The sequence below is a fragment of the Triturus cristatus genome, chromosome 5_1 (genome assembly GCF_964204655.1).
Source record: "Triturus cristatus chromosome 5_1, aTriCri1.1, whole genome shotgun sequence".
In the NCBI taxonomy this organism is placed as follows: Eukaryota; Metazoa; Chordata; class Amphibia; order Caudata; family Salamandridae; genus Triturus; species Triturus cristatus.
In genome coordinates, this window is record NC_140587.1 from 709,269,492 (window position 1) to 709,296,542 (window position 27,051).

The following is a 27,051-nucleotide window of genomic DNA, read 5'->3' on the forward strand; positions in this document are numbered from 1 at the left end:
TCTTGCATTCAAATGATAATGTTTGGAAATCTGTGTTCAGTAAATATTTATCATTCGATCATCACCAAGGGGTCTTGATTTGTTTTGATCCTATTAAAATCTGTTCTTTCATTACAATTCAGAATTACAAAAAAAGCCTCCTTTTTGCTTTCCTAACTTCTGAAAGTGTTCATTTACAGGTATTTGCATTTCGTTGTATGGTACAAAAACTGACACCCTACAGCCTTAGCTTTCACACTCCCTATACCCCAGCATACTGACTCATAATTCACTTTACTTCTCTTTCTCTGACTGCAAAGTGAGAGCAGTTGGTATTTGTAAACACTAATCCCAATGTTAAAAATATAAGCTGCAATCTGTCAGAAGACCTAGTTTGACATTTGACATCTTTCTTTGAAGCGCAGCAACTGACAAGATAAATACAGATTTTAAAGTAATTTTTGTATTTATTGCTTGGGCTTTTGCGAACCACCAAAAATCCGCTCACTATTGACTGGGCAAGTACTAATTGCTGTTATAAATATGGCAAACTCAGGACTTCTAGTACTGGTGCAAAATATAGAGAGACGTAGAACAGTGAGCAGGTCTTGAAGTTGCTTCCCAAAATGGGACAGAACATTTAATTTTTAAATTGTGAGAACTATTTTCGTGGAAAGCAAATTCAAAAGCAGTTTACGAGTTGGGAACACATCCAAGCAAGTTTTAAAACAAGGCCATATATGTATGTGGCTGTGTTAGAAAGGCACCCTGAACATTCATGTGAAAATAAGTACATTTTATTATTGAATTTTTAATCTGTACAAAGTCGAAAAGAGGCTAAAAACGCAGGTAGCTGCCACTGTTCATTCACCCAGCTCTTTGGTGCTGATAACAGAAGCAGTGCGATCTATGGCTAATTGTGTAACGTCCACATGTAGTTGAATATTCATCGGTGGAGCAAGCCAAGCTACAAAAGAATTGAAGTCATTGGGGACCATATCCTTTTGAAAAAGTATGTAACCATGCAACAGCCAAGTGGGTTTGATTAAAAAGGTGCTTATGTTTCTCTATATGTGTTCATGGAATATAAATTCGTTTTGTGTAAATTAATACTGCATGGTCTAGTATCTGATATTTTGCAAGACATTTCAACTCTTTAAAAACTATTCAGGCCACTCAGATTCTTTTTTCAGTTCTTCATGTTTGTGATGCTATGTCTCCAAAGGAAGTGAGACTCCATCGGTAGCTCCTCGATTCTGATTTTGTTTTGTCCCCGAAATAAGCCTGGATTCTTATTCATAGTACCTTTTAACTTGCTGAGCACCTGGTTTCTAAAACTAAAAAAACGAGCTTTACAAGAGACCGCCCATCAGACGCATTCCTAGGCCAGTATCCAAATGTCAACTTTAGAATTTACAGGAGGTTTAAAATTGGATTATCGTAGTATGACATATGTTTGTTTCATTTGAGAAGGAACGCTTTTATTTAAAACGGGCATACATTTTTTGCACTTATTTTAGAATGAGTGTATCCTTCACAGTTAGATTTGGTGTAGAAAATGGTAATTTGTTTAAATAGTGTCTAATCTTCTTGTTTAGGACCTCCTCTGGCTAAGTCCAGCCCTTGAAGTGTGTGAAAAAAATGATAGGATCTGTGATCCGGAGTTCAGTGGGGTTGGGGCCAGAGATGTGGCTAAAAACGACAGAATATTATGCAACTATTTCGTTAACCTTTCACCATCAGGTAAATTCACATGAAATAAAAAACACCCTTTAATTAGAAAAAAGATGCAAGTTAATGTAATCTTAGGGAAAAACACTCTATTACATTATGAAAGCTCAGTTGGTTAATGCAATCATGAGCAATGCCTTTGTGTTTAGCCAGACAGTCATAGAATTGAATCCTGCTTGCTGCAGTGGGAACATGTGATTTGTATTTATAGTGCTACTATGTCCCAGCCTGCGACTGAAGGCACTGGTGCTATCGCCCTTGGTCAGTACCTCTGGCCCTGTACACAATAACCACTACCTCTGACACTTCACACATTCAGTTGAGTTTATTGCTTGGCCTTTAGCTATTCCATCTGCTCGTTATGTAATCCCCTATCAGTTTCTGAGGCTATGTCCCCTGTTTCCTGGACCTTTCTGTGTGTTGCTTTCTGCAGGGAAAAAAAACTGTTTTCCCTTGTGGGGCTGTGGCGTGTAATCAACCCACTCCTAGAAGGCATCTTTATTTTTGTCAGTAGTGAGATTGGGGAACGAAAGGCCGCAAGTTGCTAACATGTAAACGGTGCAAAAATAGCCATCTCTATTTCTAGTCAGATTTCAAATATGCAATTGAGGTTTGCAAACCTAAGTGCCTTAAATATATGAATTAGGCAACCAGTTTACAAAAATGGTGTAACTTATGAATGTTGTACGTTACATCTAAGTCATTTCTTAAGGTATACCTCATCGTATAATTCTCAAAACCTGGCAAGCACTGATACATACCTCGGTTGAAATGTAGGTTATTGAAATTGGAAAATATAAAACCAAGTAAACATTTTTCTCTAATACCAAAATGTTTACACAACAATCTCTGCCACATCCACCCTGTGAAAAGAGAGGTGATTGGAGTTCCCTCACATAATGCCACTCACAATTACTCCGCCAATTTTCACATTTTACTTAGGACTGCCTGGGGGGAACAGATGTGTGTTACAAAGCATTTGTGAATTTCCTTTAAGTTTAGACTTGGGGGACAGGGTGGTGCCCATTATCTAAGCAAAAGCATATATCCCCTCCCATCAACACACCTCTCATAAATAGTGGGTGTGTACGTTTGAATAGCTTCACCCTGACAGACCACTCCCATTGTTATGCCACATTTCTAACTTTGAAAGCAATTTCGGTGAGGTCTAGCGGCATATCTTACAAATGCCATACATGCAATGGGAGATATATTGATGTGTTCTGTGTACTTGTGTGTATTTTACATTCTCATGTTAAAGGTATACACCCTTACGTTGTAGGTATTGGTGTAAGATGTTTCCTGTTTCCATAGTCTTATGATTTTGTTGGGCAGTGAATGACTTTTTCACGTTTTTTAGACAACATACACCAATGGGCATTGTTGTTTTGAGCTTGATGTTTCTGCATGACTACTATTGCATGTATTTGTGCAGATGTGCCATGTGTATTAGGTTTGAATGTGGTCCCAGATGGGACCTGCACTTTCATGAAGACATATTTTTATTAAAAAGGTTTGTACAGTTATTAGCGATTTAAAAAAAAAAAAAAAAACATTTTCCTTATGGACACCTTCAGCTGCACAGCTGTTACCAATTATGTAATGAACATTTTGGAATGCTAGTGTGGCACCTGATACATTAACATGTATAGAATATTACATCTAATCCTCAACCATTAACCTACTGGAAAGTCACTTATCAGTCTTTCTTCATCGTCATCTTCCACATGATAGAAAAATAATTTGTTAAGATATCTTTCACGTCACTGCCTGTGGTTCGCCGCAATATTTAATACCTGGTGCGTAATGTTTACTACAACTACATGCATTCTAATTGGGCTGCTGAAGCAGCCTTGCTTATGTTGGAACTGAAACTGAAATGCAGGCCATTGGCGTTCTGATTGAATCGACTTTGCTCTAGCTGAGTGTTCCATTCTGAAAACAACGTCATTATGGTCAATGATGCTGACCTACTAAGCTGCAGCATCGTGTGTTCAGTGTACCGAAGCCAATAAACTGAATCACTTCAGGAATACAAACAAGATTTAAAAAAAATGACCAAGTGTGTGCGTATCTAGAAACTCACGCGACTCTGGGGGAAATAGCATAATGTCTCCCGATTTCCATCAGGTGTTTGAGGGGGTAGAATTTGTATATCGGTCCTGCAGCATACACGGCACCAGGGCTTTAAGTGGGATGAAAAAAATGGGGGGGTCTCTCAAAGAGACGTGGTCGGAGCAGTTAAGGGCGTGGCTTGCAACGCCCAAGCTAAAAATCTTTGCTTAGCATAGTGTGCGGCCCGACTGGTATTTTGCTGCTTCTGTCATTGCATTCAGATACATAATACAAGTAACAATACACCTACAACAAGTCAGGACTATTGGCTTGGTCAATGGCTGTTAGTTGCATATGTACATAAGCAAGAACTATGGCTTCCTTGTATAGAATATTGAAAATGCTTCAGCTTTGAAATGAGGTGGCTGTGTAAGAACTATAACAAGTCTCTTTGCAGTTATCTCAAAGGCTGTGAAGAGTGGCACCGCTGCAGAGTACATTTTTTTTTTCACCTTGAGTTTGTGGGGAAAAATGGAGAGCCCAATAGGGACTTGTCTCAGCGCTTGCTTTTCAGAACTGCCTGTGCTGAGCACCGGCAGGACCGACCCACCAAAAGCCCTGCCCGGCACCCAACATGAGTTGTCACGTGTCCTGGACTGTGTGTTAAAGTCCTAGCGACCAGAGCCACCATCTTGTGATGTGCTGACTTTCAATTAATAAGCTGCTAAAAGCTCCTGAAATATGACCTTTGGACCGTGATCTAATGATGAGTATGTGCTACAATGTTGGAAAAATGTATACAGCAGTTCTGGAGTTGGAAAACATTTACTCTGGGAACCCTTATGCTGGGGGTCAAAGTGTAGCAGAGGAAAGGGAGTAGGGCCATGAGGGGCGGAGTTTGAAAAGCAGAGTCTGGCAGTCAACGTATATATGTATTAAAACAAATCTGCTGCAAAGAAATTGGCAACAAGGACAAAGGTGACAGTAACAATGATCTAGCTTACTTAATTGGTCACTAAGGCTGCATTTTAAAATATCTTGCAGGGTTAAGACACCTGCTGTAGAGATCTTTGTGCGCCTCTCACATTTAAGGTAAGATAACTGGTAGTTAATGCAGTTCTGGGCGAGTTCTGTGTTTTGTCCATTTATAGTTTTGACTCCAAGTAGCATAGAGGGTTAATGTGCTTGCTCCAAAGCACATTGTGGAACATGCAGAGCACAGATTTGTATTTTATGTAGATATGTAAGTGGACTACTGCTTTTGACACCGAGCTCATCTTGTTACCTCCAGGTCATAAGTTGCAATTCTTCTAATATAGCACACTGATCTACTTATCGGCATCCAAGAGCTGAAAGCAGACTGTAAGTCCTGGGTTTAGATCCTTATTCGTTTTTTTCCTCACTCTGTTGTTATTCTTAGATTGCAAAGAAGAGCTCCTCTGGGAATTAATAAATCTTGTTTGTACAGACACCCCCAATCACTGCATTACGTTTTTGTATCCTGACTTTGTGTTTCTCCCAACCGTTCACTCATAACATATAAAATCTCTACAACGTATGGACGATAAGTGATTCCTACATCTTATAACCTGCATTGTATTAACAATTGCTGTCCATTTATTTACACACTTGTATGATTTATTTTGTCTCTGTGTGTGATGTAAAGCGCTCGGACACCCTACATACACAGTGATGAGTAGGGCTAAAAAAGAACTAAATACAAAATAAATGAGTATGTGACATTTAAATCATAATTAGTGTAATTACTCATAAAGAAGAACTGATGGCCCTTTAAATCAGGCCTTTGTTTGTGCCCAGCTGGAATTGAGAATAAGGTTGCTGTTTCTAACAGAATGCAGGTAACGCGTGGGCCCTGCTGAATTGTGTCCCACTGTCTGAAAGTGACACCAGGATGAATTCAGCGTATTTCCCTCTCTCGGCCGGATCCCTGATCTGGCCACACACAGCTGTGGATCCAGGATCCAGTGCAAACCAACTAATTTCCAGCTCTGGGATACAGCCATCGAAGACCACTAATGATACATTGAATGAATCAGTATTTGACGCTATTTGTACATAAATAAAAGTGTGGGTTACCAAGTGTCCCATGTGTCTTCAGACTCCTGCAGTGCGGTTGGAATATCAAAACTTCCTCCTGTTGTCGATTGAGGTTTGAATATGTGTTTGGGGCTCTGTGTAGCATCTTTATAATATCATGCCCTGACTCATTTGCGCGTTTAATACATGTTTGAAAAGACCTGTAAAGTTTATTAAATATGGCTGCCCTTTTAATGTGCTAAATTCAGTGATCAGGCAAATATAGTTCTATAGTTGGAGTCAGATTAAAGGTCTCATGATAACTGTACTAAAAAACTTAGCTAGTCCGGTTTAGCGTGCCTGTAAATGACAGAGAATGTAAGCAACCCTTCTGTGCTGGTATGAAAATGATAAAGAGAAAAAGAACAAAAAGAGAAACTGGGGATCGAAGTATGGAAATACACTGCTGTGCCAATACCTGACTCACATTGAAGAATAACAAACGTATGCATGTTACCGAATATGTATCGAGCAGCAGTAATGCATTGTCAAAAAAGAACACATTTCTAACGATCATTTAAACAATTCCGTTGCAAGGTATCAAGGTTTTTCATACATCGAATACCTCTTTGTAACAACTTTCACTTTTTCTTTCTTCTAAAGCTTCTAATATTTGGAATCACGACAACGAGACATTATGCTTATGATTTTGAAAATGTGCACTGCCACAGGCGATTTGATGTTGGCTTCATGTGTGTCACTTTTATGTTCAGTAGTGCACACTTTGATTTTCCTCTCACAGTCATATTCTTTATTCGATCAAATACAGAATGATAATAAAAGAACACGATTAAAAAAATATATATTTTCAATATTCATTATCAATGTAAGCAATTATCCATCCATAATTTAAAATTAAAGCAGCCAATGCTTTTTCATATTTTGAAACCAGTCATCACCCTACCAGGTCTTCAATAGTCTGAAATAATTATCAAGTAGCAAACCCTGTGATTGATGATATCTCCCTCTTTTTTTCAAGCAGGCCCATAGGAACGAAGCTAACAAAAACATATCAAGGGGTCAGATCAAATTTAAAAAAAATATAATGCTACCCGGCATTGGTTAAAATTCATTTTCCTTAATAGCGGTTTTAGGTAGTCATTCCTTTCCTTCTCGTATAGCCTTCAGAATAAGACTAAATGCAAACCAGTTTGTTTTGACAGTTTGTCACATGGGCATAAAATTAGATCAGCATGTTTCTATGTTTTGTCAGGGTAACCTAACATGAGTGGGATCATGTTCAGTCGAAACCTCAGGAGTATAAATCTATGTTGTGCGTTAGTGACATCTGCCAAATAAAAAAATCCTCTCTCTGTGACTGGAGGGTTTGAGTGAAAGGTTACAACTGCATCCTTCTCTCTATGGTTTTCCCTTCTCTCATAATCCACCATCTTCAGAAACACACTTTTAATCTTTTGCTTTGAAACCTTTCTACATTAAGATGGATCTTTAAACTGTTGAGAAAGGCCAATTTTATTCGAGTGTTTCTACAAAACCCAACCATCTGGACATCCTGCAATTATCCATGTGCAAACAATTCTTTATTATTGTTTGCGTCAACTGCACGGTATCCCTCCGTCAGATTGAGTGCCACAGGAGGATGGGGGCCAGTTGTATTGTATCTGAGATGTAAGGGAGGCTCAGTTCTAAGTGTAAAATATAGTTAGAGGCAGAAACGGGGAGGCCCACTAAGGATTTAAAAAACTTATTTTCAGTAGATTGGAGTGCACCCATATCTACTGTGCCCCACACTCCAGCCCCATAGGTTACTGCTGCCTTAACTTTGGCCTGATAAATATTTCTTATCGGTAGGAGAGGTCTAGCACCTAATTGTTTAGCGAATGATTTTACAGCAGAAAGGCTTCTTTCCATTACACCCTTTCTTCCTTCCACTAACTTTGACCACGATAAATCCTTGTCAAAGAGAACCCCCAACTAGGGGAAGGAGTTAACCACCTCTATTCTCTCCTTCTCCACATGTAAGTAGGGAGTTCTATCTCTTTTCCTTGCACCCACTATAACTGCAAAGGACTTAGTGTAATTTACCCTCAGACCTATGGAGTCCATGAAGGATACATACAAGGATATCCGGTGTTGAAGGCCGCACCCTGTCCTGGTCAACACTGCATCATCTGCATATGCCAGGATAGGTAGGAGTTTCGAGTTAAATATGGGAACGTCTCTTGTAATCTTAATGAGAGCATTTTCTACTCCATTTGTGTAAATGGAGAAGAGAAATGGAGCAAGGACACATCTCTGCCTTACTCCTCTGGCAATTTTAAATGAGCGTGCACAGTCCCCGTTTTTAGTATATCTGACCGAAGCCGTGGCATTGGAGTACAACGGTCCAATAAAATTTAATATAGCTGTGTCAACCCCCATTATAGTCATAGCTTTTCATGGACCACACAGTCGAATGCTGCCAAGAGGTCCATGAAAGCCATGTATATTTTCCCCTCCTTCATCCTGGTATATTTTTCTGTTATAAGTGCCAGATTGAAGCACTGGTCTATGGTCCCCCTTCCCTGCTGGAATCCATATTGGGCCTGGAGTAAGATGTTGTTTTCCTTGGCCAATCCCTCTAACTTAGGAAGGAGGAGCCGGCCCATGAGTGTTGCTGTCGTGTCCAGCAGCGAAATTGGCCTATAGATTTTTGGATCGGCCGTGTCCCCTTTTTTATAAATAGGGACGATGACACCTGCGGACCAGGACTGTGGGGGACCTATTCGGACTATACTATTCATAACATTCGTTAGTAGGGGTGCTCATAGCTCCGGTGTTCCTTGAAAAAAATCTATTGGGACACCGTTCGGTCCTGGGGCCTTACCTGAGCTGCATGACATCAAGCTTTTCCTTACTTCTATGAGTGACAAGGAGGGGGGAGCCTGATGGCTTGTTTCTATATTGACAGATGATGTTTGGAGATCTCTACTTAACCTCTTCAATGCCCATGATGAGATAGTCTCGTCATGGAGCACGGTTGCGCTGTGCCCATGACGAGACTATCTCGTCATGGACCCCGCCCGCTAATGAAAGGCCCGGCACAGGAGGGGGAAAGGGCGGGGCACTGAAGGGGTTAAAGCAAAGATGTTCTCAAAATGGGCTATCCATGCTTTCTCATCCACGTTATCTAATGTGGGATCTACAGGATTTTTAAAGTGTGGTGCATTTACTATCCTCCAGAAGTCACGGGGTTTGCCCATTTCTGCTGCTCTGTTGAGATCCTCCTAAATTTCTTATTTTATTGGCTTCTCTCTATTTCTCCTAGTGAGTTTATATGTAGCCTGCAGTCCCCTGATTTCTTCTGGGATTCTGTGTCTGCCTTTCAAGGCATGCAGCAAGGCTCTCCTTGCTAATGTACAAGGGGAGTCAAACCAGCCCCTATACCTCTTGTTAGTTTCTTTTGTTCGTGTAAGAGCCAGTTTTACCCTCTTTAGGAGATCACTAAAGGCCTTCACAGTTTCTCCTGCTTCAGCCTCTGGGTCTAGGCAAATTACTATCTTACTCAGTGTGGTTGACATAATTTCTGCCGTCAGTTTAGGTTCATCAACATAGGCCCATTTTAATTGTATGCCAATCCTCCTTGCCACTATTGGGGTGTCAACATTTTGAATATGTAGGGATTCCCCTATAGATACTTGTATCAGTAATGATGGAATGAAATGATCGCTAAAGGTTGTAAATTGATTTGGCGACCTGCTGGCTCTAGAGCTAATAGAGGCAGTAACCAACATATAGTCAATAGGTGACTCTAGGCCATTTCTTTGGAAGGTTCCTGGCATATTACCTGATGGTAGTTCTAGATCGCCTGTCATTACCATATTTCGCGATGTTAACATCTTATTTAAACAATTACCATATTCGTTGTGTACAAAGTGGTTTAAAATGTTGCCACCCAAATACTCTAAGCCACATATAGGCGCTACATTATATTTGCAGGGAAATATGTTAAGGTCTCCCAACCAAACAATATTAAAAGCACAGTTCCCTCTATTGCCTATGGAGTGTTCTAAAGCCTTTTCAACCTCACCAACAATAGCATGTCTAGTTGGGACAAACTCATTGTTATAAGTATTAATTAAAAGCCATCTACCTTCTTGGTATATCTCTAATGTGAGTTTGCATTTGGAGATTCACATTTTATTACTTTCCCTGGGAAATTGTATGGGATCAAAGTCAAAAGTCAAAGTCAAAATGCCCCCCTTAGCCCTTCCTGAAGATGAAGGTTTAGCCGAGGTTTGATAAGAAAAATACCCATTTACATAAATTGGGTCTGTGGACCATGTCTCCTGAAAGCATGCAATGTTGTGCCCTTGCCATATTTTCAGCCAATTCTCCTCCCTTAATTTTTTGGAAATGCCAGCCACATTCCATGAGGATATCTTGAGGACCGTTTTGGTAACTCCCCTCTGTGGCTCGGGTAAGTGAGAAATTATTTCAATAGGGCTGGCCAAGTTACCCTGGTTCTCACAGTTGGTTTCAGAGTTTTGCGGGGATGGATGCAGTCAATCACACGCTTCCAGTTCAGTCAGTGGGGCAAATCGGTTCTCGAGAGTTAAGCTTTGCACCATAGAAGAACCCCCTGGGGTCTTCCAAGTATGATTCTCCCTCTGAGGTAAATAGCTTCTTTGGGATAGCAGGAAAAATGGCTTATAAAAATACATTAGCGGTAACACAACAATTTCAGAATGCTTTAGGGTGACCTTGCCTAGATACTCCAAAATATATCTATGAATTCATTATTAAATCTCCCACCATTTCTTTTCTTGCTGGGCCCACCCACACTGCCCTTCTGGCCATAATCAACCGGCTTGAAAGATTCCCATCTCTCTCCCCCCCCCCCCCCCACCACCCCCATTTAATTTTTCTGTCAGCCAATGTAATGCTTTACACATCAATTGTCTTGTAGATTCTGGTTGACCCTCGGTCAACTAGGGTGTATTCCTAGAACCAATACCAGGGGTGCGGCTGCCGGGGGAAGATGTAAAGTCTGTATTCGATTCAGTAGTGGCCCGACATTCACCCTTTCCTCTCTTTGGAGATCTATTTGGTTACCTGGCCATGTCCCTATGCCGTGCATCATTCCTCTTCGGGAGGTAGCAGCTGTGTTAGAGGGTGGTATTAGGTGGTTTGTTACATTGTCCATACCACTTATCTGTTGCCGGTATAATTGACTATTGCTGGCTTTACTCAAAGCGGCTCTCGAATGCAACTTCGGGATCCCGGGTGGGGCAGTGCTGAGGTTAATAAATGGGGGCTCGATGTTTGTATTAGTCCCCCTCTCATCTGAGCTATTTAAAGTATTTTGAGGTTGAGTCTCTTGGTCCGACCTTCCTCTTACACTTAAGTCAGTCCCCAGTGGCCCTATATTTAATGGGAGCACCAATGTCCCTAGTGCGTGTTGTTTTTTTTCCATCTTTGTTTATAGGTCCACTAGCTTTCCTTCCATCCGGGTCAGAGTGGCAATAATGGGATTCAGCATTGTGGCTACTAAGGTCTCCAGTCTCTGCCACTTATCCTCATTAGTCAAGGGGCCAACAGATACTATAGGAGTTACCGAGATACGTTCTCCTTCTTGCATATTTTGTACAGATTCCTCCTCATCACAGTTCCCTCTTACTTTAGCTTGTCTGGGCGCCTTCACCGGTTTGTGGTTCTGTGGGCCAGCCCCTCTTTTTCTCTTAACTAATTTTTCCAAGTTGGTTCCCACGACCTTTTTACCCCCTACACCCCTGGTGGATAATCCGGTCTTTGTTATCAATGCAGGTTGATTGGGCAGTGCTCCCCCTTCTCCTGGCTCCTCCACCTGAGTTTGCAGTGTGGGTTGTATTGGGGTAGGGAGAGGTGTCTTAGCCATCAGAGCGGGGCTTGTTTGGAGGACCGGCTTCAAGGATAGTCGACGTTCTGTGATCTCAGTTTTGTGTGCTAAGACAGACGTTGCACCAGTTAGGAACGAATCAAGTGTTCCCACGATTCCCTCTCCCAAAAGGTCATTTCGGCCCCTACACTTCCTCATCGTATAATTAGCAGTTCCTGCCCAGTTTAATTGCCTTTATCTTAGAGCAAATAATATGAAAATAGTGGATGATAAAAAAAATAAAACGATGAGTATAGCCAGTACCTTTTGTAAATTTGCCGATTTTCAGAGAGAAGGTCCAGCCCAGCCTCTGACGGGCGTGGAAGGGCCCGCCCTTGGCCCGGGCACGTCCCGAGCCGTGGGTCTACAATGGCGCCTTATGAGCATCCAGGGGCGCTGGGGCGGCTGGGAATTGGAGTCCTCTCCTGCCCGTGTCACTCCCGGTCAGCGTTTGCACAGTGGGGTCCTTAGCGGCTACACCCGCCGCGGGTCTACGATGGCGCTTTAAGCACGTCCAGAGGCGCAAGGGCGGCTGGGAATTGGAGTCCTCTCCTGCCCGTGTCACTCCCGGTCAGCGTTTGCACAGTGGGGTTGTTAGTGAATTTACCTCTCAATTTTGCCAAAATACAACAACCTGCGCTGGCATTTTAGTGAATAAATGCAGTTTTTGGTATTAAGGTCACCGTTATACTTAAGCTTGATCTTGTTGCCACTCTTGGCATGATATTATTGCAGTGTATACAATTGTTGCAAGAGAAGGTGCATGGTTGTGAATTACTTTGGATGTTGGGTTCCTACTTCTTTGCGACCATTTCTTTGATGTTCTGAACGCTTTTATCCGCAAAGAGTGGCCATTCACTGAAGAAAGACCCCAAGTCTTTCTTGGTTTGGAGCATTTCTCCAAATGATTGTTCCTACCTTTTTGTCTCAACAAGTGAGATTCAGTTCTTCGCTGAGGTTCACCATGGCTGTAGTTAACTTTGTTTTGAGTTAAATTAGGCATTTTATTACACCTGCTTTGCATAGGAATATGTAATCTGGCTAATTTGCTGTTTTAGTGTCATATTTGTGCTTTTATACCTATTACTGCTCACTGACCTGTGTTGATAATTTCGTTTTTGCTTCTTTGGGGCATCATGTAAATTAATCTGGCTCCCAGTTTATTGCTACGTGTGCTATTTATCCTACGTCCCATGACAGCAAAAAGATCTCATTCCATCTTTGCTACTCTTTCATTAAATAGAGCCGTCGGTGGCTTCTCCGCCACCTAAACAGCCATTTTAGACCCACTCTGATCATCTCACAATAGGTCATGAATATAATGCCAAAGTGTGGACCAAGCAACGCCTACATATTCATTGCCAGGTACAGCACCAGGCTTCCAATTTCCTTATGGTCTGCTCTACACCTGGCATCTCCTCTCCCGACTCTGTCCTCTGAGAGGCAGATCTGTGTTGTCACTGTTTCGCCTCTAGGCATCCCCGGCTGCCTTATCTTTCATGTCCGCACTTCTCCAAATACTGATTATGGTTAGTCTAACCTCGCCTGAAACTCCGGTGCCAAAACTACCTCCTCCCCCCCCCCCCCCCCCCCACCCATTCAGCCGGTTTACTCAGACGGCACCACACTGGCAGTACTAGTTTCCTCTGCCCATAGGGAAGTGAAGGGGGGGAATTCATATGGCCTCTTCTTTTCCCAAGGCATGTGGGTTCAGCAGCTAATACTGGTAAATCATGGACATCAGCACATTTGTATCCCACAATGTCACCAGGCTGCTGTTAAAGGGAGTTGTTTCAGCTCAACTACAGCTTATGGCTGGGCCCACTGTGTTTTTCACAAATAAGGTTGACAAAGATACTCGTTTTTGTCCTATGAAAATGACCACTTTGTAACTACTCACATGATGGTGATTGGAAGTAAATTCTGCTTGATGTACCTTTTTTTTATTTTTAAGCAACACTTTCTATGCATTTAAATTGGAGAAGGACCCAGACCATAGTTTGTAACGTAAATTCAGAATTATTGCTTACATGTATTTCTACCCGACTACTTGCTATTGTTTTTATATACATATCAGTAAGTTGTTAACTTGTATTTTTAAATGTATTTCAGGTTGCTGCGGGTGAATCAAATGAAGACACTGAAGTGTACAACATCACCCTTTGTACGGGCGACGAGCTCACGTTGATGGGGCAAGCTGAAATCCTGTATGCCAAAACATCAAAGGAAAAGTCTAGGTTGAACACCATCTTCAAGAGAATTGGCAAGCTGAATTCCATTACGAAGTTGGGTAAAGGCAAAATGCCATGCCTCATCTGTATGAACCACAGGACTAATGAAAGCATTAGCCTTCCTTTCCAGTGCAAAGGGAGATTTAGCACACGCAGTCCCCTTGAACTCCAAATGCAAGAGGGTGAGCACACCATCCGCAACATTGTGGAGAAAACTAGACTGCCCGTAAATGTGACTGTACCCAGTGCCCCGCCAAGAAACCCCTATGACTTACACTTCATCCGCGAGGGCCATCGATACAAATTTGTCAACATTCAGACTAAAACTGTGGTGGTCTGCTGCGTGCTGCGCACCAACAAAATTATCCCAATGCATTTTCCGCTTCATTTATCAGTTCCAAAGTTTAGCCTTCCAGAGAGTGTCTTGAAAGGAGAGACGTGGCCCGAGAGCCTGACGCAGCACTGGCAGGACATCTGTGAAGAGCAGTTTGACATTGATGAATATTCTCGTGCTGTGAGAGATGTGAAGGTTGACTGGAATGAGGATTCGAAGAGCCCTAAGAAAAGCCGGTGTCCTGGGCACAGCCACGTGCCCAACTCCCTCAGCTATGCACGCGACGAATTGACGCAGTCCTTCCACAGGCTTTCAGTCTGTGTTTACGGAAACAACTTGCATGGAAACAGTGAAGTGAATCTGCAGGGGTGCAGGGACTTGTGTGGCGACTGGTCCACGTATCCCCAAGACTCTCCACAGTACCTGGAGTCCACTGACAACAAAAGCGATTATATTTTTCCAGAAGTGAGCGAAGAAATAAAGCGCCTGCCACTCAAGGCAGAAATTGCATACGAAGAGCTATGGATGGATCAGTGGGCTCTGGGCAGACATGGTGGGCTGCCCCTAACACGCTCACTCAGCGAGCGTAGCAAATGTGACCATTTCCGAAAACCCGTTCAGGCCAAGTGTGCCATGTCTCTCTTTTCTTCTCCTGAAGCTGTCGCAACAACGGTGTCGGCAGATGCTCCTCTGCCTCCACCTCCAGTGCCTCCTAAATCAGAAGCTGTAAGTAACTAACTTCCAAACATCATTTTTAGGTATCAACTAGACCGTGCATTCGTTGTCTCTTCGAGAACTTTTGTTCTCTTAACACTGGGCGTAGAGGCTACCCATTGCTTACCTTTGAATGGCTCTATTATCACTCATTTGCTTTCTTCTTGTTACTCAGCTTTCGTAGGCTTCCTTCCTCTTTGTGTATTTGTCCTTCTCTTGCTGCATGGTCGCCATGAACATGTGTCTTTCACTGCTCATTTTTTTAGACACTACTATTTTTATGTTTAAGCATTCAACAAGAGTGCGTCTTTTTCAGCTTGCTCCCTTGTGTACTTTTCCTGACTTTGTGTTCTTTCGTCACACTGCAGTGTTGCCTGCTCCCACTCGCCTGCAGTCCTTCATCCGTATTGCTTGTCCATAATCTGTTGTGGCCCTTGTTTTTGCTTGCTCCCTACCCTCTTTCTTTTAGTTGTTGCTTGAACTTTCATTTGTCGCTTGCCCTCTCCACCCTCTCTTTTCCCATTGTTGCTTGCCCCTACACGATCTTCTTTCCATTGTTGCTTGCCCCCACCCTCCCTCTTTCTGGTGTTGCTTGCCCAATCCCTCTCTTTCGTTGCATGAACTTTCTGTTGTTGCTTGCCCCCCAAACTCCCTCTTTCTGTTGTTGCTTGCCCTCACCCTCCCTCTTTACGGTGTTCCTTGCCTCACCCGCCTCTCTCTGATGTTGCTTGAACTTTCCGACGTTGCTTGCCCCACCCGCCCTCCCTCTTTCCGACATTGCTTGCCCCACCCGCCCTCCCTCTTTCCGACATTGCTTGCCCCACCCGCCCTCCCTCTTTCCGACGTTGCTTGCCCCACCCGCCCTCCCTCTTTCCGACGTTGCTTGCCCCACCCGCCCTCCCTCTTTCCGACGTTGCTTGCCCCACCCGCCCTCCCTCTTTCCGACGTTGCTTGCCCCACCCGCCCTCCCTCTTTCCGACGTTGCTTGCCCCACCCGCCCTCCCTCTTTCCGACGTTGCTTGCCCCACCCGCCCTCCCTCTTTCCGACGTTGCTTGCCCCACCCGCCCTCCCTCTTTCGGACGTTGCTTGCCCCACCCGCCCTCCCTCTTTCGGACGTTGCTTGCCCCACCCGCCCTCCCTCTTTCCGACGTTGCTTGCCCCACCCGCCCTCCCTCTTTCCGACGTTGCTTGCCCCACCCGCCCTCCCTCTTTCCGACGTTGCTTGCCCCACCCGCCCTCCCTCTTTCCGACGTTGCTTGCCCCACCCGCCCTCCCTCTTTCCGACGTTGCTTGCCCCACCCGCCCTCCCTCTTTCCGACGTTGCTTGCCCCACCCGCCCTCCCTCTTTCCGACGTTGCTTGCCCCACCCGCCCTCCCTCTTTCCGACGTTGCTTGCCCCACCCGCCCACCCCTCTTTCCGACGTTGCTTGGCCCACCCGCCCACCCCTCTTTCTGACGTTGCTTGGCCCACCCTCCCTCCCTCTTTCCGACGTTGCTTGGCCCACCCTCCCTCCCTCTTTCCGACGTTGCTTGGCCCACCCTCCCTCCCTCTTTCCGACGTTGCTTGGCCCACCCTCCCTCCCTCTTTCCGACGTTGCTTGGCCCACCCTTCCTCCCTCTTTCCGACGTTGCTTGGCCCACCCTCCCTCCCTCTTTCCGACGTTGCTTGGCCCACCCTCCCTCCCTCTTTCCGACGTTGCTTGGCCCACCCTCCCTCCCTCTTTCCGACGTTGCTTGGCCCACCCTCCCTCCCTCTTTCCGACGTTGCTTGGCCCACCCTCCCTCCCTCTTTCCGACGTTGCTTGGCCCACCCTCCCTCCCTCTTTCCGACGTTGCTTGGCCCACCCTCCCTCCCTCTTTCCGACGTTGCTTGCCCCACCCTCCCTCCCTCTTTCCGACGTTGCTTGCCCCACCCTCCCTCCCTCTTTCCGACGTTGCTTGCCCCACCCTCCCTCCCTCTTTCCGACGTTGCTTGCCCACCCGCCCCCCCCCCTCTTTCCGACGTTGCTTGGCCCACCCGCCCCCCCTCTTTCCGGCGTTGCTTGGCCCACCCGCCCCCCCCCTCTTTCCGACGTTGCTTGGCCCAACCGCCCTCCCTCTTTCCGACGTTGCTTGGCGCATGCCCTCTCACATTTTGTCGTTCATGTTGCCCTCTAACACACCCTCCCTCCGTGTTGCTTACAACTCCTAGTACTGTCTAGCTGTCCCTCCCCCTTTGTGTTCTCCCGCCCTGCATATCACTTTTCCTCCACACCCTCCATTGTTTGTGCCTCTCCCGATAATCCCTCCTTAGCTGTTGCCTCCCGTCCTGCCAGCAATAAGAAAAAGCGTCATACCTTTTATTTTATTTTTATTTTCAGCCATGCTACATATCAGCCATGCTGCTGTGCAACATGACTAAAAGACACTAGCTCACTCGTAGGTGAGACGTGTTGGCATTACCTATGCTTATTCTGTACTTCCATCATCCTATTTCTGTTCATAACAAACCCTGAAGAAAACCGACAGACCTAGGTTACTGTTGAACTTGTGTGTCCTCTAGTCCTCAGAGATGGAAGTAGAATGTCTGAATTAACATATATTTTAAATGGAGTCTGCCATTTTGAGACATTTACGGTCCACAAAAAAGGAGTTATGGTAATAATAGCGCTTGATATTTACAGTTTTGTATCTTTTTTGTGTTATTATGTATATAGCGCTGCACATACCACCTATGGGGCCTAAAACGCATTTCTTGGTGGGCTAACCTCATGATTTTTGTAGTACTTACTATGCCGCCGAGGTTATGAAGTGCTGTGATTTGCCTCACATTGAAAAAAGAGGTTTCTCTTTTAATAAATGCGACTTAAATAGTGATTTCTTTTAAGATTGTGCTGGCTATCACAGATTGTGCCATTTACTAGCAATGTGAATTACTGATTTTCGTATTATCCAATTTAGTTGTTCAGTTAATCGTCCCATAGAAATATATAAAGCTTAGCCTGCCTTCCAATGATTAGAACGTCATGCAGGTGACACACACCTGCCTGCATCAGTCTTTCAATTCATACACATGCCTTATCTAGCATATTGTTGGTAAATATTTCCTACTTGCATCACTTCTGTGTATGTATTTGACAGTTGCTACATAGCCAGGGGAAGAAGGATTTACTTGGTTGAATAACAACATATATTTTTTGCGATCGACAAGGTTTGTTTTGTAGAAGGAAATGTATTTTTAAGTGCGAAGAGACGATGGAAGAATGAAAACATGATTTCACCAAATTGATCATAAAAAGGTTGGTTCACCTGCTGCAGAGCTGCAATAACTAGGTGCTTGTAAGCGATATTGATCAGAAGGGCTTGTAGGAACAGACTTATGTTGCACAACTGGGGTGTATTAAAATGAATGCTGCTGGTTGGATAATCAGTACAATTCCTTACTGGAAACCCAGGAGTGTATTTCTTCGCTCATAAAATATCATGGAAAATGAAAGTCTGGCACATTTTATTTGACTGAAGAAACTATTCCCATATTCTGCTATGTCCTGAAATGTTTCACTCGTAAAGTCAGTAATAGAAACAAAATTGATCACTTATCTGACCGTATATAAATTTACAGTTGCACGTCTTACCATTACAATGCAGTGTTCTCAGTAGGATCCGCACCTCCCATTAATTGGTGCTTTCCGATGTGTCACCTGTGTAATTTTGGTTCACAGTCACACAGTTCTTTATAACTGTATAAGTATCTCTGAAAAAGGTTTGTCTGATTTACTATAAATTTTGTATCAGCTCATCTGCATCCAAAGAATTATTCGTACATTTTCCAAGCCTCTATTGGAATAAGATAGTCCTTAATTGGGCAGGCTGTAATATCTGTAGCTTGCATAATTTACTTTGAAAACAGACCTTCTTCATAAAATAGTCACTGTACCTTGTTCCCCACAACCAGTCACCACAGACGCCTTACAGAAAAGCAGGAATGGGAGTATCAAAAACGTAATTTTAAAGAGTCTATGATTCCATGTTGCATTTAATGAGAGAACCAGGATATTGTCATCAGAATGTTATTTGAGGTCTGTTTGGGTGGCATGGTCTTTTGTTTCCCATTGTCTTTTGTTGGGAGAGTGTCCGTGTGAATCGTTCAAACATTGTTCCAGTCACTCCCTCTCCTCAGATGGGTTAATTGATTCTGTCCATCTCTGAAAGGGTGCGTGATGTGATAGAGCCTGCCAAAGCAGGGCAAATGTCTTGAAGTTACTTGGAGAGCTGTGTATTTTGGCATCGTAGCATAACATTCTCATGTTTAGATATGTTGTGCTCTACTGTTTCCGATGTAGGATACAATGTGGTGTTTTACCTAAATATTAAATAGTCTTTGCTGTGTGTTATTTGCAGCGTACCGGGATGTTTTCTCCATTGGAATGCACAAACCCATCTTGATCATAGTTTTTTTTGTAGGCCATCAATCCTTATTTTAAAAGTAGACACAGTTGGATTTGATTGCGAATCCATTACTGTCAGCTCAGCAGCATCCAAACTATGTAGGGGATCGGCTTAGTCGAGAGCCATCAGAACTAGATCATTGGTTTAATGAAGTTAAAGGGTGCTCAAAATATGAATTCTTTGTTGCTTCTGTAAACTATAGGAACAATGATCAATCTCTGTGGTGGAACATGGTTCTATCTACTGTATCTGTCTTATAGTCCAAGACTGTCTTTGAATACAAAACAATTTGTCCGTGACACATGCACATGCTCTGTTTACTCCTGACATCTGGTGTTGGGCTCTGATGTGTACAATTTGTTTTTCTTCAAACAAGTCTTTCGAGTCACGAAGAATGGCTGGTAATGTCCATGGACATTGCCACCATTGTTTGCTTTTCTCCTCAGTCAGGTTCGGACGTGTGTTGCTGAAGCTCCGGAGATAACGCTTGGCGCTCCAAGTCGGGCACTTCTGGCGCCTCCACTCCTGTTGACTAAAAATAATTGCATTTGCAATAGTCTCTTCGACTCTGTCCAGATTAGTTGGTTCCGCTCCAGGGATATCTTCAATGCCCTCACTTGGGCCCTTGTCCTCGGTCACCCTCTCGAGAATGTGCAGGCCATAATCGAAAGGATCCCTTTCCAGAACTTTCCAGGGTGCCACTCGAAGTACTTGTGGAAAGATTATAAGTTGGTCTGTAACCTCTGCTTGGCGCTGGAGCATGACGCGACCTTCCGGTCTGCCTGCTTCCAGTTCTGTTCCAAGAAGACCCTCAGATACCAAAGTGATTGGCACTTTGCTTGATGCAAGACGGTGCAGCGCTGTGATGAGAATAACTCCAACATTCTTGTGGAGGATGTTGAATAGGAAGCGGATGCCTCCACCGACCAACTAGTGGCCTTTCCCACCCCTGCCCAGGCAAACATCCGAAGATGTCAACTATGAGTACTGTCACACTTAGAAAAACAATCGGTCGACCACCGCCCCTGAGGGGGTCTAACATCAAGCCCGGTATTAGATCAACAGCCTCCCGGGCCCCCACTGCATCCTAGCCAAGGGCAGCACAAACACAAGGCTTCAGAGCTGACGCCGACTCCGATTACAGTGCTGAAAAAGCCATTAAAGACCTCGTCTTCCTCGGTGCCGGCTGTGCCCTCAGTGCCTTCCAGTTCCTCAGTGTCAAAGCAGATGGGCTATTCGTAACCGAAGCAACAGTCAACACCCAGACCTGCTCTGATGCCGAAACAGCTGTTGCCGCACTCATCCATTCATAGCGCATTCCCTAGCGAGCTCCGAGGATTTTGCCATCCCCATTTTTCTGTGCCTTCAAGAGGAGCTCAGCAGGAAGCAGAAGAAACAATTAATTTACCCGCAAACGGGCAAGATTTCTGCCAAGGGTGCAGGATACTCTTCCTCGCAAAAGAAAGCTTACCTTCGAGGAGCAGCTTGCGCTGAAGCCACCACCACCTCTCAAGCTGAGGAAGCAGCGAGACATGGGCACTAGCCCTATAGTCTTGCATTCCTCCTCCTCCTAAAATTCCTCCTCCTCCACCCAAAGCACCCACCCCTCCACCTAAAGCCCCTACTCCCCCCTCCACCACATAGGCCACCTTCGCCATCCTTGCCAGAGGAATCCGCATATTCGTCCTATCGGGAGGGTAGTCCCTGAGATCCCACTGATTCATATGATGCCCCATATGACCCGGAGCCCCAGGATGATCCTTGTTGTCCCACCAGGTATCAACGATCCTGACCTTTACCCAGACAAGCCTTTTCCACCAGATGATACCACCTCGTATCATGAGGTGATTCAGAGGGAGCCACCTTTCATAAGATGGGCTTACACACTTTCTAAGAGGAGGACGACTTCCTAGTTGAAGCACTCACACACTCAGCGCTCAACACCATACTTAACCATGGTTAAGGGTATATTAAAATCCACTCAGGATTAAAGACCCTGTTATGGCCTGAATAGCTACGCCCGGGGTTGACAAAAAATATATGACCTCCACTTTGGACCTGCCTTACATCAGAGGACAGCTTCCACCAGAATCTCTGGTTGTGAATGCCCAGGCTACTGGGGAATCCCAGTCCCTTGACAAAGAAAGTAAAAAGGTAGATGCAGCGGGCAAACGAGTGGCCACTTAATCTGCCTCTCAATTTGCAACTCAGTCGGCCTACTCTCTAGGTATGACCGAGCACAGTGGAACAAGATGGGAGCCCTTATCAAACACCTATCGGATCAGCACAGGTAAAGGGCGGAAGCGATCATAGCAGGGGGCAAGATCATCTCCAACACAACTTTTACACTGCTTTAGCACTCTCATTCTTGGTTCTAAGCCAGAAACCCAGCAGCATCTTATCAACTTGCCTTTTGATGGGGAACACTTCTTTGCCCCTCGGTTTCTCAGATGCTGGAGAAAATCAAAAAGGACATGGACATGGCCAAGTGAATGGGGGCTCTTCAGTCCCCATCACCCGCAGCTCTTTTTGTGGCTCACATTTCCATGATGGCACCAAGGCCACCTTTCCAAAAGCTTTCACCTCTTACCAGAGGCAACGGCAACAGCAGCAAACCTTCCAGGGTTAATCCACTGGTGCATAGAGGGGAAATAACCCCAGAGGTAGAGGTGGTGCAGCAAAGAGAAGCACTCCTGCCAAGCAAGGATTCCCTCACCCTTCACCCGACCACATTACACCTGTTGGGGGACGTTTGCAGCAGTTTCTTGTACAATGGCACAACATCACCTCAGAACAATGGGTTTAGTCCATTGTACAACTGGGCTGCTGCCTAAAACTCACTGCTCCACCCCCAAACACCCCTCCCCACAAACACTTCCTCTCCACAGAACACCAGCTCCTCCTCCAGGATGAAGAGGATGTGCTATTACTCAAAGCCTGTTTCTCCACAACAGCGTGGAAAAGGGGTGTACTCCCTATACTTTCTCATCCCCAAGAAAGACGGGTCACTCAGGCCCATACCCCACCTCAATTCCCTCAACAAGTACACCCTGTCAGAGCACTTCCACGTGGTCACGTTCCAGGACGTTATTCCTCTGCTGCAACAAGGCTACTTCATGTCCCCTCTCGACCTGAAGGATGCCTATTTCCACACCACGATCCACCCAGGGCACCAATGATACCTCAGGTTTGTGTTAAGTGGCCAGCATTTTCAATTCAAGGTTCTGCCATTTGGGGTAACTACTGCTCCCAAAGTCTTTACCAAATGCCTTGAAGTGGTAGCCACTCATCTTTGGGTGAGTGGCATCCACGTGTTTACGTACTTCAACGACTTGCAGATCAAGAGTGCTAGTAGACAGCAGTGCTTGGCCCACACCCAGATCACCATAGATCTTCTCCACAATCTTGTGGGCAAGTCCCACCTTCACCTCCTTCAGATTCAACCCTTCTTAAGGGCATTCCTAAATTCAGTTACTGGAAAGGCTCATCCCAGCCCTGCATGGATTCAAGCTTTCTACTCCTGTAGCCTCCAGCCAGATTGCCCGCTAACGGTCAGGACAGTATTGTAGTTCCTTGGCATGATGGCCTAATGCATTGCCATAGTTCCCCATGGCTGCTTACATATGCGTCTGCTTCAAAAGTGTGTACTGGCACAATGGTCACAAGCAGAGGGTCTTTTGGAGGATCTAGTGTTAGTTTGGGCCAGCACCAATCGCTCTCAACAGTAGTGGAACAGCAACAATCTGTGGTAAGACAGGCCCTTCCTAAACTCAGTTTCCCAGGTGACCATCAGCCCAGACACCTCTCACAGGGTGAGGGGCGCATTTCAAAGATATGACCATTGAAGGCATGTGGACTCCCCTTCAACAAACCTCTCACATCATTTATCTGGACTACTGGCAGTCCAACTGGCTCTCAAAGCTTTCTTTTGCCACGTCCATCAGAAGACAGTCCTGGTCAAAACAGACAACATGACTGCCATGTACTACCTTTGGCAAGAATTCCCCACAACTCTCAGCGCTGGTGCAGAACATTTGGCAGTGGGCGATACACCACAAGGTACATCTGCTAGCTGAGTACCTTCTGGGAGTGGGTAATGACTTTGCCAGACAACACTGGTTCACAACCCTTCTAGAGTTGTCTGTAGCCCCTCACAAGAAGCTTCCATATGGCTTGATCTTCTCACTCAACACCAGGGCACAGTCAGGCTCCCTGACCCAAGAAGCTCAACCTAGCAATTTGGCTCCTGAGGTCCTAGAGTTTAGCTACCTTAATCTGCATGCTGTGCGTATGTCAGCCGACCAGCTCGCCGCTTCCCTGAGCCAGCACCCCCCCGCCAGCTCAGCGAACCCCAGCCAGGCCGCCGACACCTCACGAAGTGGATCAACAACTGCGCGGACGAACTCGCCCCACTGAGGACCCCGCCTAGCAGACCCGGCAGCAAGAAGGCCCCATGGTTCACCGACGAACTCAAGAGCTCCAAGAAGAACTGCCGAGCCCTCGAGAAAGCCTGGAGAAGAGAACCAACACCGGACAACACGACCGCCCTCAAGCTGGCCACCCGGAAGCACCACCAACTGATCCGCGCCACCAAGAAAACTGCATTCAAGGACCGGCTGGACAACAACGCACACAACTGCAAGGAACTCTTCAACATCGTCAAAGAGCTCTCCAACCCCAACGCCGGAAACAACGACATCACCCCATCGCAAGACCTCTGCAATTCCCTCGCCTCCTACTTCCACAACAAGATCGCGGACATACACAACAGCTTCAGCACTCAACCGACGCACGCCACAACCGAACCACCGCCCCCCACCACCACCCTCCGCGCCTGGACTCCGATCAGCACCGAAGACACCATTCGCATGATGAACTCCATCCACTCCGGATCTCCGACCGACCCCTGCCCTCACCACGTCTTCAACAAGGCCGACGCGGTCATCGCACCCCACCTACGGGACATCATCAACACCTCCTTCGACACCGCCACCTTCCCGGAGAGCTGGAAGCACGCCGAACTCAGCGCCCTTCTAAAGAAACCTACAGCGGACCCCACCGAACTCAAGAATTACCGCCCCATCTCGCTCCTCCCGTTCCCAGCCAAAGTCATAGAGAAGACCGTCAACAAGCAGCTGGCCGCCTTCCTCGAGACGAATGGATCCCTCGACCCCTCCCAGTCTGGCTTCCGAGCCAACCACAGCACCGAAACCGCCCTCATCGCTGCCACCGATGACATCCGAGCCCTGATGGACAACGGAGAAACAGCGGCCCTCATCCTCCTAGACCTCTCCGCGGCATTCGACACTGTCTGCCACCGCACCCTAGTGCAGCGCCTCAGCAACGTCGGAATCCAGGAGAAGGCACTGGAATGGATCATCTCCTTCCTCGACGGAAGAACACAGAGAGTCCGTCTACCACCGTACAAGTCAGAGGCCACCGAAGTCATCTGCGGCGTCCCTCAAGGATCCTCGCTGAGCCCCACCCTCTTCAACGTCTACATGAGTCCCCTCGCGGCTATCGCACGCCAACACAACCTCAACATCATCTCCTACGCCGACGACACCCAGCTGATCCTCTCCCTGACCAACGACCCCGCCGCCGCCAGAGCCAACCTTCACGAAGGGATGAAAGACGTAGCCGAGTGGATGACGACCAGCCGCCTGAAACTGAACTCAGACAAGACAGAAGTCCTCATCCTGGGCTCCTCGCCCTCCGCCTGGGACGACTCCTGGTGGCCCCCCGCCCTGGGCTGCGCACCCAAACCGACAGACCACGCACGCAACCTGGGCTTCATCCTGGACTCCTCCCTCTCCATGACCAGACAAGTCAACGCCGTCTCCTCGTCATGCTTCTACATCCTGCGCATGCTACGGAAGATCTTCCGGTGGATCCCCACCGAGACCAGGAAGACGGTCACCCAGGCCCTCGTCACCAGCCGACTGGACTACGGCAACGCCCTCTACGCCGGAACCACCGCCAAGCTCCAGAAGAGACTCCAGCGGATCCAGAACGCCTCAGCCAGACTCATCCTCGACATCCCACGTCACAGCCACATCTCCGGACATCTGAAAGACCTGCATTGGCTCCCCGTCAACAAAAGAATCACCTTCCGCCTCCTCACCCACGCACACAAAGCCCTACACGATCAAGGCCCGAGCTACCTCAACAACCGCATCAACTTCTACGCTCCCAAACGTCATCTCCGATCAGCCAGCGACGCCCTCGCCGCCGTCCCCCGTATCCGAAGAACGACAACAGGAGGAAGATCCTTCTCCTACCTGGCCGCCAAGACTTGGAACTCCCTCCCTCCCGACCTGCGCCTGACCCAAGACCACCTCTCCTTCAGGAACAAGCTCAAGACCTGGCTATTCGAGCAGTAGCGGCACTCCCCCCCCCCGCCCTCCCCCCCCCCCCCTAGCGCCTTGAGACCCTCCGGGTAGGTAGCGCGCTATATAAATGTCTGTGATTGATTGATTGATTGATTGATTGATTGATTATGTCCATTCTCAAAGAGGTCATCCCACATGTTGAGCCTGCTATTCGAAAAAGTGAAAAAGGTTTGTCCACCACTGCCTACCCAAACTCATCGATCAACTCAAGCTATGTGTACAAGACATTTTCTGCTACTTTTTCCACTTGCAACGCACAGATCTCGCTTACACTTCCATTTGTTTGCATTTGGCTGCTGTTGCATCATATCTACAGAACAGGGAGCACTCTTCATTATTTAGAGGGCCAGTCGTTAAGGCCTTTATGAAGTGACTTAAGAGGGTCATCTCCACAGGTTGCTCCCAGTCCCGTCCTGGAATCTCTATATTGTTCTCACTAGGCTCATGAGCCCCTTCATAAGTGCCGTCTCCAATTTCTCTCATGGAATGTACTTTTCTAATTGCAATCGCTCCTGTCAGGAGTGTGAGCTAGAGCCAAGCTGTCACGCTAGAAGAGCCAGTTTTTAAGTTCCACGCTTTTAGGCTACTTTTTACTAACCCCATGTTTCTATCCAAGGTGGTTTCCCCTTTCCACCTGAACCAGACAAATGAACTCCCCGTGTTCTTCCCACACCCAGACTCTATGGCAGAGAGAGCCCTTCACACATTAAATGGTAAGAGGGCTCTCATGTACTGCATAGACAGGACAAAACCATTTTGTTAAGCGCAATAGTTATTTGTCGCCTACACTAAACCACACAGTCAGTGCTATTTCAAAAGCAGGGATCGCTTGCTGGCTAGTCAAGTGCATTCTGACCTGCTGCGGCAAAGCCAAAAGAGAGCTTCCTGCTCAACCATGCCACATTCTACATGCAAGAAAGCAGCCTCCATGACCTTTTTCGGTGATATCCTCACAGTTGCCGTCTGTAAGGCAGCTACCTAGTCCACACCACCCGCATTTACCAGACACTACTGTATGGATGTTCTAGCATGTCACCAAGCTCAAGTTGGCCAAGCTGTACTGCATACACTTTTTAAATCCTCTGCAATATCCTCTGGCTAACAACTGCTTTAGAGTCTATGTAGATCATGTGTATCTTCAGCTACACATGCCACAAAGGTATCAAGTAAGCATCTGTTCGTGGCATGTAGTGCTGTAGATTCACATGCACCCGCCCACCTCCCTCAAAGCC

At 46.1% G+C, this 27,051-nt stretch overlaps 1 protein-coding gene across 1 annotated transcript in view; it reads left to right on the plus strand.

The window, feature by feature from the left end:
- The window catches only part of GAREM1 (GRB2 associated regulator of MAPK1 subtype 1), a 442,505-nt gene that overhangs the window by 348,132 nt on the left and 67,322 nt on the right, over positions 1-27,051 (plus strand). Inside the window, exon 4 of the mRNA XM_085605691.1 lies at positions 13,832-15,010. Within this exon, the coding sequence (XP_085461817.1) occupies positions 13,832-15,010 (1,179 nt within the window). The remainder of the gene's footprint in view (positions 1-13,831; positions 15,011-27,051) is intronic.